General features: G+C 38.9%; 1 protein-coding gene across 9 annotated transcripts in view; it reads right to left on the reverse strand.

Annotated features, from left to right (window-relative positions):
• Positions 1 to 496: 496 nt before the first annotated feature.
• LOC123510366 (myoferlin-like) overlaps positions 497 to 14,575 on the reverse strand; it is a 35,279-nt gene continuing 21,200 nt past the window's right edge. For 6 of the 9 annotated variants that reach the window (XM_045265460.1, XM_045265461.1, XM_045265464.1 and 3 more), the window contains 18 exons: positions 14,255 to 14,394; positions 13,882 to 14,043; positions 13,638 to 13,777; positions 13,135 to 13,173; positions 12,035 to 12,092; positions 10,756 to 10,803; positions 10,117 to 10,208; positions 9,708 to 9,840; positions 9,030 to 9,274; positions 8,455 to 8,625; positions 7,880 to 8,028; positions 7,361 to 7,601; positions 6,854 to 7,000; positions 6,399 to 6,589; positions 2,438 to 2,658; positions 1,861 to 1,970; positions 1,226 to 1,373; positions 497 to 867 (listed from right to left, as the gene is read on the reverse strand). In XM_045265460.1, coding sequence (XP_045121395.1) covers positions 832 to 867; positions 1,226 to 1,373; positions 1,861 to 1,970; positions 2,438 to 2,658; positions 6,399 to 6,589; positions 6,854 to 7,000; positions 7,361 to 7,601; positions 7,880 to 8,028; positions 8,455 to 8,625; positions 9,030 to 9,274; positions 9,708 to 9,840; positions 10,117 to 10,208; positions 10,756 to 10,803; positions 12,035 to 12,092; positions 13,135 to 13,173; positions 13,638 to 13,777; positions 13,882 to 14,043; positions 14,255 to 14,394 — 2,471 coding nt within the window. In that variant the 3' untranslated portion in view covers positions 497 to 831. The remainder of the gene's footprint in view (positions 868 to 1,225; positions 1,374 to 1,860; positions 1,971 to 2,437; positions 2,659 to 6,398; positions 6,590 to 6,853; positions 7,001 to 7,360; positions 7,602 to 7,879; positions 8,029 to 8,454; positions 8,626 to 9,029; positions 9,275 to 9,707; positions 9,841 to 10,116; positions 10,209 to 10,755; positions 10,804 to 12,034; positions 12,093 to 13,134; positions 13,174 to 13,637; positions 13,778 to 13,881; positions 14,044 to 14,254; positions 14,395 to 14,575) is intronic. The other 3 variants (XM_045265466.1, XM_045265467.1, XM_045265468.1) reach the window with 3 other exon arrangements.

The following is a 14,575-nucleotide window of genomic DNA, read 5'->3' on the forward strand; positions in this document are numbered from 1 at the left end:
CATGATCAATCAGTTCAAAAATTCCTCTCCGGTGGTTTTTTCGCTTACTAACACGGGTCGCATGCTCACGAATACCTTCTGAAGCTCCTTATTATAACCAAGTTATTCCATTGGTGTACTGGGAATCTTTCTTACCTATATAACGCCATATTTCTTCAGTCTGAGTGCGCCCGTCCACCGAGCCTGCGAATCCAATACTGACTGCTTCACCACTAGTGGTTCACTCACTGGTTCAGCCTCTCATTAGCCAGACCCAGCAAAACACGTCAGTCTGACGCTTCACTTTGAGTCTATAAAGAAAATATTTTACCGTATTTTTCAGAATTAACGCTACAGAATTGTTGTCCGTTTAATATTTTCATTATCAAATGATGCGCTACCTGCCTACCGTGCCCTTCTTCCAAGTTTACGCTCATCTGTTTCGAACCGTCTTTAAGTTCGACTCCCAATTAATTTGTCAGCTGTTTCTTAAAAGGATTCACAAATCAAACATACATTTATTTAAGATATAAACGTGATATCTGTATATTCATAAATATTATATATAATAAGTCACAGCTACATAGTACAGGCACAGTACGTAAGGCACTGATGACGACGTAAGTAAGCACCTTGTTAAACAATCATGTTTGACACATTTTTCATCACATCAAGAACCATAAACATAATAATGGTATAAAACTTCTGAAGGATTAAATAACGATAAAATGTAGAATAATAATGAAGTGAGGTTCCTGCTCCTTGTAGTGAAGCTGAAACAAGCAAGCAACAGCAGCAGCAGCAGCACGAGTAGGTAGGAGGAATTGCTGAGTGGGGTGAGGAAGCACGCCCTTAGTACGTGCCCAGGATGTACTCCACGGTGGCGCCCTTGGGAGAGAGAAGTCACTATTATGTCTATGATTAACTTAGATTTTCCAAGAATATGCAAATAATTCTAACAGTAATCATATAATTTCCTTGGCTAGATACTGGTGTTAACAACCATGACTATCTTAACTAGCTCATTTGTGCGTATCTATTCATCTAGCGGGTGTTTTTAGCAATACTAACACATAAACTCCCATAATGTTTAAAAGATACACGCATTTCTCTCTAATCACGAAATAAATCAATATATTTTTTTCATCCCACACTGTTTAATTCAGTAACATTTAATTTCCTGCACTTTAACAATCCATTTATGTCCTTATGCAGTTCCCCGTGTACCCTTCCCCTTAACACTTACTGGGAAGGAGTAGAGGAAGAGGAAGAGGAACAGGAACAGGATGACGAGGATGACGAGAGTGATGCAATACCACTTGTAGTTCTTCCAGATGATGTGTCTGAAGGATTTCCAGGGGGAGGATAGCCACAGGAAGGAGGTGGCAGGGCGGCTGGGGGAAGCAAACAAGCGCATTATTTAGTTCAGTGGGTTCCTTACACAGTGAAGCAGTTTTCCTATCCATGTTTCTAATAAAAGGGAAATATTATCTTTTTTTTCATGGTAGCTGTCATAGAATAGATCTGCCTCTAATGTGTATCATAGGACAACATTCTTCCTCTTCCACTCCACATCCCTCTCCCTATTTCTTCTCACTACATGCTTTCCCCCCCCCCCTACCCTCTCTCTCTCTCTCTTTTTAGTTTCTCATTTTTCTCTTTTTTCTATTTTATTCTTTCCCAAATCTGTTTTTCTGCTTGTTTCTATTCATTTATCCTCTCTCTCTCTCTCTCTCTCTCTCTCTCTCTCTCTCTATGTTTGTTCCTTAGTTTCTCATTTTCTTTTTTTTTTTATTTTATTCTTTCCTAGATCTGTTTTTCTTTTTGTTTCTATTCATTCATCCTCTCTCTCTCTCTCTCTCTCTCTCTCTCTGTACTCACTTTGGCTCAGGCAGCTTAGGATTCATGTTTGGCTCATCTCTGCCTAATCCAGCTGGCCTTGCTTTGCTGTCCTCCTCTGTCACCACCTCCAGCTCCATCTCTATCTTGCCCTGTGACGGGAGACAAAATCTTGCAATGAATTATACAACTCTGATACTTTTGACAGGATATAATGAACAGTAAGACCCAAATATGACTTACAGTATGTTTATGCAATGACTGTAAGGTATTTAAGCCTGAAAATTATCTTGGGATGATATGTATGGCTTTCTTGTCCTGTTTAAGAGTTCAATCATCACCCAAGTTCTCTTATGGCAAATGTATCCCGTCTACAGCTCAATATTTCAGTGTTTCTATTAAGTTCTCAAGGAAAGCTGTTCAGTGATTTGATTCCTCACTTCATCAGCGTAATGTATGTGTGCTTCTATAAAGTTCTCAAGGAAAGCTGCTCAGAGATGTTATTCCTTCTCTCATCAAATCAGTCTCAGTGTTTCTATAAAGTTCTCATTTGGGAAAGATGCTCAGAGATTTTATTCCTCCCCCACATCAGCTCAATGACTAACTGCTTCATACTCACAGCAATCTCGACGACTCCTTCCTCCACACGGGTAAAGGGGAAGTACCCATACACCCTCTTGGCCTCAAACAGATTGACAGAGGTTGAGTGGTCATCCAAGAAGGTGACGGCTACACTGTTGGAGGTGCCATTACCCATCATCTGTGGCACCTGTGCTGGGCTGACACCTCTCAGACTCTTGGCTGGCTTGGGTAGGTGGCACAGGTCTATGGTCATCTCACCTGGCCAAAGAGGTTCACCTGGTTATCAAGTCCAAAAACCTGAGATACGTACATTTGTGCAGTTTTACCCCCAACATCTATTTTCATCCAGTCATCCTTTTTCATAGTATAAGTAAGTCAGTTAGTGAATATTCAGGTTATGTTGCCACAATTTTCAAAGTCTACAGGTATGAGGGGCTTGGTTTGTATGAGTGTTTTTGCTATATATAAAGTAAAAATTGCATTAAATTGTCAATACAACTATCAAACTACCCTTAAAAACCTGTCTAACTGAAACAAGAATCTTTTAAAAATATAGGTGATGTGACCACTATTTTTCAAAATTCACAGAGATGAGAAACTTTTTCCTAAGAGTTTTCATGCTATTGATAAAGTAGATATCATGTCAATCTGTCAGTAGAACCATCAAATCACCTTTAAATAAATGAATGACAGAAACAAGAGTCTTTTGAAAATATATGTTATGTGGCCACTATTTTTCAAAGTCCACAGAGATCATAAAATTTATCCATAGCAGGGTTTTTGCTATTAATTAGGTAGAAATCATGTTAACCTGTCAATGGAACCATGAAACTACCCTTAAAGAACTGTGTTGCTGAAACAAGAGTCTTTTAGAAATACAACTTATGTGGCCAATAGTTTTCAAATTCTACAGTTTGAAGAACTTTTTTCGTAGGAGTGTTTTTGCTTTTGATAAGGTAGATATCAATGTAATCTGTAAATAGGACAATCAAACTTCCCTTAAATATGTGTGTGGCTGAAACAAGAATCTTTTTAAAATATAGGTGAGGTGACCACTATTTTTCATAGTTCACAGAGATGAGAAACCTTTTTCCTAAGAGTATTTATGCTATTGATAAAGTAGATATCATGTCAATCTGTCAATAGAACCATCAAATTACCTTTAAAAAAACGAACGACTGAAACAAGAGTCTTTTGAAAATATATGTTATGTGGCCACTATTTTCCAAAGTACATAGAGATGATAAAATTTATTCATAGCAGGGTTTTTGCTATTAATAAGGTAGAAATCATGTTAATATGTCAATGAAACCATGAAACTACCCTTGAAAAAACATGTTGCTAAAACAAGAGTCTTTTAGAAAAATACTTATGTGGCCAATAGTTTTCAAATTCTACAGTTATGAGGAACTTTGTTTGTAGGAGTGTTATTGCTTTTGATAAGGTAGATATCAATGTAATCTGTAAATGGAACCATCAAACTTCTCTTAAAAACGTGTGTGACTGAAACAAGAGTCTTTTTAAAACATAGGTTATGTTGCCACAATTTTCAAAGTCTACACATATGAGGAGTTTGGTTCATATGAGTGTTTTTGCTATATATAAAGTAGAAATCACATTAAACTGTCAATACAACTAACAAACTACCCTTAAAAACCCCTCTAACTGATACAAGAATCTTTAAAAAATATAGGTGAAGTGACCACTTTTTTTCATAGTTCACAGAGATGAGAAACATTTTTCCTAAGAGTATTTATGCTATTGATAAAGTAGATATCATGTCAATCTGTCAATAGAACCATCAAATTACCTTTAAAAAAAACATATGACTGAAACAAGAGTCTTTTGAAAATATATGTTATGTGGCCACTATTTTCCAAAGGCCAGAGAGATCATAAAATTTATCCATAGCAGAGTTCTTACTATTAATAAGGTAGAAATCATGTTAATATGTCAATGAAACTATGAAACAAGAGTCTTTTAGAAATACAACTTATGTGGCCAATAGTTTTCAAATTCTACAGTTATGAGGAACTTTATTCATAGGAGTGTTTTTGCTTTTGATAAGGTAGATATCAACGTAATCTGTAAATGGAACCATCAAACTTGCCTTAAAAATGCGTGTGACTGAAACAAGAGTCTTTTTAAAATACAGTGGAGATTCAATACTTGAACTTAATGGCTGCTTGAGTATTAAAAAGTTTGACAAGTGATACCCATAAACCAGAAAATTCATTCTAATCTTAACAAAACCTCAAGTTTGTAAAAATTCCAATGTATTTTTTTTTTTTTATTTGTATATACCATAAGTGAAGGCTGGTGATGGATAACTTAGAAGAAGAAGGAAGGAGGGTGGAGAGGAGGAGGGAGGTAGCCTGAGAATGAGTCATTATCAATGAAAATGTCGCTGTAGCTTTTCTCCTGGTGTGATTCCTTTGAATCCACTAATGGAGGGCTGTAGCTCACTAACACTTGCACTCTCACTAAATTCCTTACTTTCATCACTAATAAATCTCTTTGGTGCCATCGTAAGTTTCTAAATGAAAAACTACTGACAAAACGCAGGAGAATGTTGTTTTTCCAAAGACATGACAGGACTAGGGATGTGCACTGGCATCCGGTATACTGGCATTACAGTAATACCGGTATTACCAGTAATACAGTATCAAAACAGTACAGTGGCAGCTGCGAGAAGGGAGATGACAGAGCTTTGTATATGACCGAATGTGCGACTGTTTGATTACCAGATATTTTCACCACTAATAAGCCTTTAGTGTTAATGTTATAAATTAAAAACTACAGATAGAATGCAGGAGAATGTTATTCTCATGACTGCGGCAGCACAAGTCACAAATGGCGGATAGGGAAGGAGGACGCCAGGAAGCCTTAGTTTACAACCCTGTGTATGGATGTTCAACTATCAGATATTTTTTCGAGTATTAAATCAAACTTTTGCATTTGTGTATTGAAATGTTCATGTATTTAGATGTTCAAGTATTGAGTCTCCACTGTATATGTATGTGCAGCTTAAATAAAGAAATATGTATATGGAATCTGCCTGTCAATGCAAATTTCCCTGACTGGCACATGTTTAATGTCTGAACTTTGTGTAACATATGTACATGTGTATTTACCTAGTTGTATTTTATGGGATGGGAGCCTACACTCGTGTTGTCCCGTCTCTGTATCTCACAGTGTCTAATTTTCTCTTAAAGTCTTGTATAGACTTTGCTCACACCACCTCTCTGTCCAGACCGTTCCATATATTTATCACTCTATGGGGAAGCTGTTTTTCTTGAAGTCTCTTCTGTAGTTGTCTTTTCTGAGTTTTAGTCGATGTCTTCTTGTGTCCCTTCTGTCTCTCTTCAGCAGGTTGATCCTATCAGGAAGCTCCATATTATTCATTATTCTGTAGATGGTCAACAGGTCGCCTCTTTCTTTTCTCTGCTTCAGTGTTGGTAATTCCGGTCTCTCCAGTACGTCTCTTTTCAAACGTAAGAGCTGACAAGGTTGGGGCCAGTTTGGTGGCCGCTTTTTGTATCCTTTCAATTTTCCTGATATTCTTCCTTGTGTTAGGTGACCACAGTACTGCTGCATACTCCAGTCGTGGTCTGATCAAGGATACCAATAACTTCTTCACCATATCTTCATCAATATATGAGAATGCAATTCTAATATTTCTCAGTAAGTTGTAGGTCTCACCAACAATTTTATTTATATGTTTATTGGGGAACATTTCTTTTGTTATGAGAATTCCCAGGTCCTTTTCACTTTCCACCTTCTTAATCTTCTCTTCTCCAAGTTTATATTGTCTTGTTATCCTATTTTTGCTCTTCCCAAATTTCATTATGCTACATTTCTTAATGTTGAATTCCATCTCCCAGCTTTTACTCCATTCCTATAGTCTATCTAAGTCCTGCTGTAGAGTTCTACCATCATTGTGCGACCCAACTTTCTTGTGTGTGTGTTTGTGTGTGTGTGTGTGTGTATGACCTTACTTAAGTAGTCGTCTCTAAGGATGAGGTCATTGTCCCACAGCTGAAGGGTGAGCTGTGGAGGTCGGCGCTGCTGGGTTGAGTTCAGACTCCAAGGGTGTTCCTTGTACTCCACCAGCATGACCTGCTCAGCCTCCAGCATCTCCAGTGGGAAGACAAAACGCCAGTTGAAGTTTGCTTCCCCATCCATGCACCTGAAGGAGGGGAAGGTGTGGATGATAAGATCTGTTTGTTTCTCATATCCTGCTCCATATTCAAATAATTCAAATAAACATTACACTTTCACTCACAAGGCATGGAGTCAAAAGCTTAATAATTTTATAGAGATCACTTTTAATGAATCAATTAACATTTTTTTTAACAAGAAGAAGAAAATCCTGGAGCAGGCAAGGAGTCTAAAGTTTACTACAAAACTGTAATGATCAATGTGTGTGTTCAAATGCATCTCTCCTGTGTACCTGTAGTGTGTGTCAGTCTTCTGGACATTGTTGGTGCCCTGTAGCCAGCCCTTCACATACACATCACTCATCTTTTCCCCACCAATAGCAGCTGTCTCCTGCAGGGGCGCCTCAAACACATTGAACACCACTACTCGCAGCAAATATCTGGAGGGAATGGAGGGATGGAGAGAGAGAGAGAGAGAGAGAGAGAGAGAGAGAGAGAGAGAGAGAGAGAGAGAGAGAGAGAGAGAGAGAGAGAGAGAGAGAGAGAGAGAGAGAGAGAGAGAGAGAGAGAGATTTAGCTTATATATTTGGCTAATTGCAATAAAGAGCCATGCAAAGATCTCTCAATCAAGAAACCCAAACTCGTAAAAGAAAAACTAATCTATATCAATAAGATCCACCAGAAGTAACAACTGAAATTGAGCAAAAAATTCTGACTGAAAATAGAAAACAAACTCCTAAGCAATGCCACATAACAAAGAGACACAAACACACAGTTATACAAGATAGATGGAAACTTACTTGTGGGGTTTTCTGGGGGTAATATCAACAGGGGGAGGTAAGGTCTGGCCTGACACAGAGGAGGGGAAGAGATCCACCCAGAGCTTAAGCTGCCCCTGTGGGATTCCTGGATGGGATGGGTGCATGAGGGCCCTGTTCTCCACATGCTCAGGGACGAGGGACACGGCCTTGTGCAGCACGTGAAGGGCCAAACGCTCCCTCAAGTTCCCTACAGTGGATGGCAAGACAACATCCGGGTGTTCTGTTGGGGGAAGAATATTCTCACTGACAAAAAAGGCGTGATTCTTTGCCACTTCAATCTTACTATCTTTTATCCAGCCTTCTCTTGAAATTGTCTGTCTTTGCACTTACCACATTCAAGTCTGCCAATAATACAATAGCCTCTCATGACACAAGGGAATATTATCAATTGCATAATACCGTTTTTATTATTTAAAGTGAATCAAGTATACAAGATCACATTCACAAAAAACCAATGAAATCATCAGACAAGAGAGAGGTGCAATATCATCACCCTACCAAACTCTGAGAGGGCATAGGTGATGCCCCCAAGGGTGAGACTGAAGGGCTGCTGGTGCCACAGGGGCCCTTCAAGGTTCTTCTCCCTAGCCACCTTTGCTAGAATCTCTGAGGGAAGCTCCACGTCTCGCCACATGTTGCTTCCACTCCTGAAAGGTTAGTGATTAAGAACTGATGTGTTATAAAGTACTGAGAAGATGCAGTCAGTAAGCCTAGTGTTTTCAATTATGATACCAGAGGAACAACACACCACTCTGCCCTTACACAGACCGCTTAGACTACTAATAAGTGCTGTGTTTACTTATGGGCAGCAAATCAAGAAAAATACAAAGATGAGCACAAAATATAGATAAAATTCAACCCTTTCACTGTGACACTCAACAATTCACAGCACTAAAAGAACCATACAAAATATTTACAGTCACAGGGAAGAAAAGAAATTAAAAGAACAAATTTTTAGCATCTAGAAAGAGCTGTATAATAATTTGAGATGGCTACTGAAGAAAAGATATGTTAAATAAGAAGTGATCCTCATAGATTCAAGCACTAAACGTCTAACACACCAGCTGCCTTACACATGGTACTGCCGAGGCAAACCGATGGTAGCACGGTGGCGCGTCAGGTAGCGGTTCTCCAGGTCAATGACTGTCTCGCCAATCAGGTCATCAGAGGAGATCATGTCATGGTCCCACACCTGCACTGTGAGGTCCTTGTGGAGTGGAAGTGTTCCGGCCACCTCAAACACACTGTGGATAATATGAGGTGGCTGTAGAGAATGTGTCCTCCATGGTTATCTAAAACTAAACAATTCAAATGTTTGTCTGTGATTAGCTTATGTTTAGCTTGAATCATGTTACAAATATGTAGTATATGCTACAATAGTAATAAAATGGTTTTGTTCCCATTCTACAAAGTTAAAAATTATGGCCTCATATTTAAGGTCATGGATCAATTCAAATGTGGCTCAAAAGTAGGTGTAGATTACTCTATTAGTCCATTCTATCTTGTGCTGTCAATAGCTTAATAATTCAACTACTCTCATTATAGACCAACAAATTTCCTGCTGTACTTGTTCCTTCAATGTACTCCTATGTATGTACAGTGCTCTGTGATCAAAGCACCTATCAACACTGCAGTCCACAAAACATACTGGCCAAATATTGGGTTGAGCGTGTTTGGCCGGTAGTCATCCTTTGAGGACTTGGTGTTCTTGCCCAGCTTGACCACCACATAAGGATCTGAGGAGCAGCCGGCATCCTTTGGGGCAAGGTCCTGTCCCATTACCACGTACACCCTAGCCACCACCTCCTGCAGGTCTGAGGTTGGGTAACCAGCCAAGACCAAGGGCGGCTCCTCAGGCTCATCAGAGGACAGCGGGTACACGCGGAATGTTCCCTGGAGGTGGATGGAAGGGAAGCTAAGATGTGACTGCATGTCTGATGATGTGAAAGGTATGTCTGGTTTTCATTTTGACACTGGCTGAAAGTTTGATCTCTTGTGATTGCCTGATAATTTTGACTGAAGCGATCAATGTGAGGACGAGAATTCTGTGATTTTATGTAATATTGCTTACAGCTGTGTGGAATACAGCTGGATGGAAAGTTATGTCTCAGTGCTGCTTTAAACTATATTAGCACCTCAGTTTGATGAAATTAAATACTTTAGCTGATAATACAAACAAATAAAAGCTACTTTAAAATGGATATAAAATCCTTATAACTCTTATAATGTAAAAAATTAAACAAAGACCATCACCACCACCACCATCACCAACACCAACACCACCACCACCATCAATGCTACCTTAATAGTGTACATGATCCCTCACCTTGAACTCTCCTGCCAGCTGTGCCTTGTCACCTCGGCCTCGGTACAAAGTTACTGTGTCTATCATGTCCTTGAAGCCAGTGAACTTCCCCTCCTCCTCCAGTGTTCCCTTCAGCACCTCCAGCTTCTCATACCTGTCAGGGAACTGAGCGTCTGAGGGGAATTCCTGAGAGGGCACATCTTCTTTACATTATTACATGACAGTTGACAGAATTAGGCTGGAGTGGTAAATATGTATATCTGAGTAACTAGAAATGTGTATTAACGTGATACTGAGAAGTTTTTAATTACCACTTCATTTCACACTATAATTCTATAACACTGAAAACTGAGATGAGATCATAGGAAAGGGATATGAGAACTTCTGAAAACCTGAAGTAATTATGAAGAACAAATGAAGAGGTACACACCCTTTATTCAAATATGACCCAGCTCTCTCTAACTGGCCACTTGAGGCGTAGTACTTAGCCCACCAGTCTATGTCAACATCCACTGTGCCAGGCTGAAAAAGTACCATAAAAAAGCTTATATTATTAATATTACAAGTGGAGCATGGATAATGATCTTCAGTGCACATCACCACATGGAGGTTTTTATATGATAAATGAGTCTTTTTCTATAAACATATATAATAATCATGTATTTATAGAGGACATAATTATGTTTGTCAGTGTACTTACCACTCCAACTTGCACACTGCACTGTAATCAAGAAATACTGAAAAGTGAAGCATTTTTATAGGAACAGTGAAGGCCATGAATTGTCTGAAAAAAATTCATGAAAGGAAGGAAAATACACCTTAAGTTCATTCATGAGAAAGGATGTTACAGGTAGGAAGGTACAAGGAGTCAGTAACACTCTAAGACAAAGGAAGGACAGACAGCAACAAGGACCACAGAGGATGACAAAGTAGGTAGACAAGATAGAGAACAGTAAATACCAAACATGCAACAGTTTTTCTATAAGGACTGCTGCATGCTATCAGTGTGGTAACATGCAGCAGTACATGTGTTAGGAATGAGTGAGGGTTAGGAAGCTGAGGAACTAACCTCCCGTGAGGCCTGGGCGTGACTGGGGGTAGGTCGGTGGTGAGACTCCTGGGAGAAAATGATTTATCATGTAAATGCACTGCTCAACACAGCAATAAACCCTCATTCTGAAGGATTCCTTTCTTATGTTATTTGTCTGTAATTTATGGTATATGTTGGCTTCCAATTTGTGTCTCTTGTTAATCCATCTGAATGAGTTTCCATTGTGGCTACTCTTAAAAGCTGAAACATTTCTTTTACTTTATGCATCTCAGTGGGATGCTGACTCCAAGTCCCTCTAACATCTCATCATATTTACTTCTGGACATCAATCTGCAACAACTCTTAGATAATGAATTGAATATTTTATATTTTAGTCCAATGTCTTTGATTTTTTGTGGATACTGATATTTCTTTCATACATTCTTTGTCTGTCCACAAAACAGTGCATGACACACAAGTGATGTACAAGATGTCCACTTCTGAAAGATAGTAACATAATTCCTCCTCTCCAACTCTACAATCTGTCAATAAATGATCACATGGAGTCAATGCATGGCAAAGCTACATAACAGCACAACAATCTATATGACAGTGGGTGCCAAGCAGCTAACCCCACCACACTTTGATTAATGCCAATGTGAACACAACACACAGTGCAGCAAATGAGCCAAAAACTACAGAAAAGAAAATAATGGCATGTATTAAATCATTTTCAGCACCCTATCTGCTTCTGAAATATGTAATGTATATAAAAAGTAAATTCTAAAGATTTTTGTATAAATTTCTGTTCTCATCAATGAATTATTGAACTGATGTAAAGCCTTTTACATTATAAACAATTAAGTTTTAAGTGTTGAGATCATCAATCACAAATCTGTTTCAGCTTTCTAAAAGTAGTATGTTCCATGAAGCAGGAATTCTATACCAGCAGCAGGCATTAGTTAATCCCACTTCATCTCAAAGCTGTGGAACCAAATCACGTAGTGCTAGTAACAGTGAACTAAACACAGTAATTCAAGTTAATTTCTAATACCCACATAGAATTTGATCACGATCACAAATATGCAAACCCAATGTTTATTTACTAAACAATTAAGTGACATGCAAACATGCTGCAGAACAAACCTGAGTAACATTTAACATCAGCGTGACAAAACATGATACAACAATGACAAACATCTTTTTAAGACAGTGGACAGGTATGTACTGACAATTAACACTCAATATTCCACATATGAAGGCACCAGAGATTCATGCCCCTGGTTCTGCCTCCCTGACTCTTGAAGGCACTACTAACCTTGTCCATTGGTGGCTTGCTGTCCAGACCACTGAGAGAGGTCTGAGCCAAACTGTCTCTGGAAAGGCAAAGAGAAAATAAGTAACAAAGGGAAGAGATCCATATCTTTTGCTAACCATGCATTTCCTTGAGGAGATTTTAATTAGAGTCTGTAGAATTGTTACTGTGGTGATTTGGCTTGATAAAAACTTCTAGCAGAAGCCTTACACCATGTTTATGTACAGTATCTAGCTGTAGTTTATTTTATAGGTCTATCTATTCTTTAATTGTGGTTTCAATGGGTAATGTGTCCTGTTATGTAAAAATGAATAACATATTTAATATTGAGGAAGGAAATCTATCAGAGTAGCTTGTCACAAAATATTTATGTATGTACATAAGATGATATTAAAAACCTGCTAAAGATAATACAATACTTTACTGAATCTTTATTGTATCCAGAAATGTAGGTTTAGTCATTAATTGTGAAGTATCAATGGGTCTGATGTCTCATGTGTGGCTTTACTTGACAAATGATTATAAAACCAAAACTACACTTGAAAAAAAAATCAAGACAAATAACTACAAAAAACACAGGCCTGTTACAGATTATCAAGACAAGTCACAGGCCATCTCATGAGGTGTGATCATATCTACCTAAGAATGTGTAGTGTTAATGCAATACTACTGAATTAGGACAGAACACAGTGTGGTGAATAGTCCCTTGTGTTGAACTCTAGCTAGAAAAAAAGGACAGAAAGGATCATAATAATTCATATCTATCTCTTTCTCCACTCCTCCCATACAGCAGATGTGGCCTGAAGGATGAGAAAAGGAGAATGCAGTGAAATAATGCTGAAAAAAAACCCAAGCAATGCAGTGAAAAAAAAAAAAAAAAAAAAAAAAAAAACAGTGCAGAAAAGTCAGGAAGGCATAATCTATCACCAAGCAGGATCTTATGATTATGTACCAGTCATCATCATAGGCTACATCTTACAGCTCAAGGATAGTAAGCATACAGTGAAAACAGTAAGACAACAGAGGCCCTCCACCTGCATGTATAGCGAGAGAATAGCAAGCCTCGGAAATCATTTTGAACTGGACGCTGAGAAATGGTATACCTTTGGCCGAGTGTAGGCTTCTTGTTCTTACGTTTCCTCCTGGAGACAGAATGGGAGAATACAGCTTGCATATGACTCAGCATTGGAAGGAAAATGAAGCATCATGCACATGGAAAGATGGTAAAGTGAGACCTATTTCAATCCTAAAAGATTTTGAAGGGAGAGAGCATCTACTGACATGAAAGAGCTTCCTCTATTCCTATGTACATGAAAGCTGAAGTTACACACAAACTCCAAAACTGTAACATAGAAAGATAGAACATTTACAGCTTGCTATGTTTCAACTGTCAGACTCAACTATAGTCCGTGCTACAGAACATAGGTAAACGGTAGTTGGAAGAAGCAAAACAAACTGATAAAGACACAAGTACGTATGTATAAGCTACATCAATAACAAGCTCATATAAAAAAATAGAATGCAAAAAAACATAATAGATTATGATAGTGTTTTGGCAGGGCACACCAAACTGTACTAATGCAAGCCTTGGTGTTGAAGGACTGACCTGGCTGCCTTGGGCTCCACAGTGTAGCGCTGCAGGTCAGTCACCACTGCCGTTGCCACCACAGGCTTACTACCAAAGGCCCTGTGGTCCACTACCCGCAGTGTGAGGGGTGGCATGTACAGTGTCTCCTTTGGCAGCTCCTGGAAAGAGAATCCTTGGTTAACTGACAAAGAACTTGGAGCCTTATTAACCAATATGTGAATTTTATAAGACATTTTCTTTCCACACACACTGCAGCACTAACCACATCAAAAACAAGGTGTGGCTTTTCAAAGTTGGGGTTGATGCGCAAGTTCTTCATGGTGGGGGAGATGATGCGCTCACCACCACACTCAAACTCAATGGACGGCCGTGTGACAGACTGCAGCTCATAGGTGGCCATATTCCTCATTCCCCAGCACAGAATCTGCAAAGGATAACAAGAGAAACATCCTAAGTGTGATTAAATGTGGGTTATAATGTCCTGCTATATGTTCTAGTATGTACTTACCTGCAAGTCATACAAAATTAGCGACAATGTGAGTAAAGTGACAGGAAAAGATAAGGAAATAAAAAAAAGCAGACTTGAAAGGAAGCAATAGGATTCTGCTGACTGAATGTTGCTATGGTAAGTCCACCTCTATTCGTGTGCGCTGCAGCAGAGGCCGCACTCCGAAGGGCACCATGAAGAGGTCTCCTCCATGGCGGGTGGGAGGCAGGATGGGAAGCTCTTCCTCTCCATCCTTCAGCAGAAGCTCAAAGGATGCAAGCAGCTCACCTAAGTATGAAGTGGGTTAGGTGTGTATATAGGTAGATATGTGTACATTAATAATCAAATGAATCTATCTGGCTGGATACACTGTTATATGAAGTAATTCTTATGGAGAACTATCCTTATACTTATTGCAGCAGTATAATACATAGGTAGTTGATACATTTCTTACAGTGGTGATCAATAT

The sequence above is a fragment of the Portunus trituberculatus genome, chromosome 28 (genome assembly GCF_017591435.1).
Source record: "Portunus trituberculatus isolate SZX2019 chromosome 28, ASM1759143v1, whole genome shotgun sequence".
Lineage (NCBI taxonomy): Eukaryota > Metazoa > Arthropoda > Malacostraca > Decapoda > Portunidae > Portunus > Portunus trituberculatus.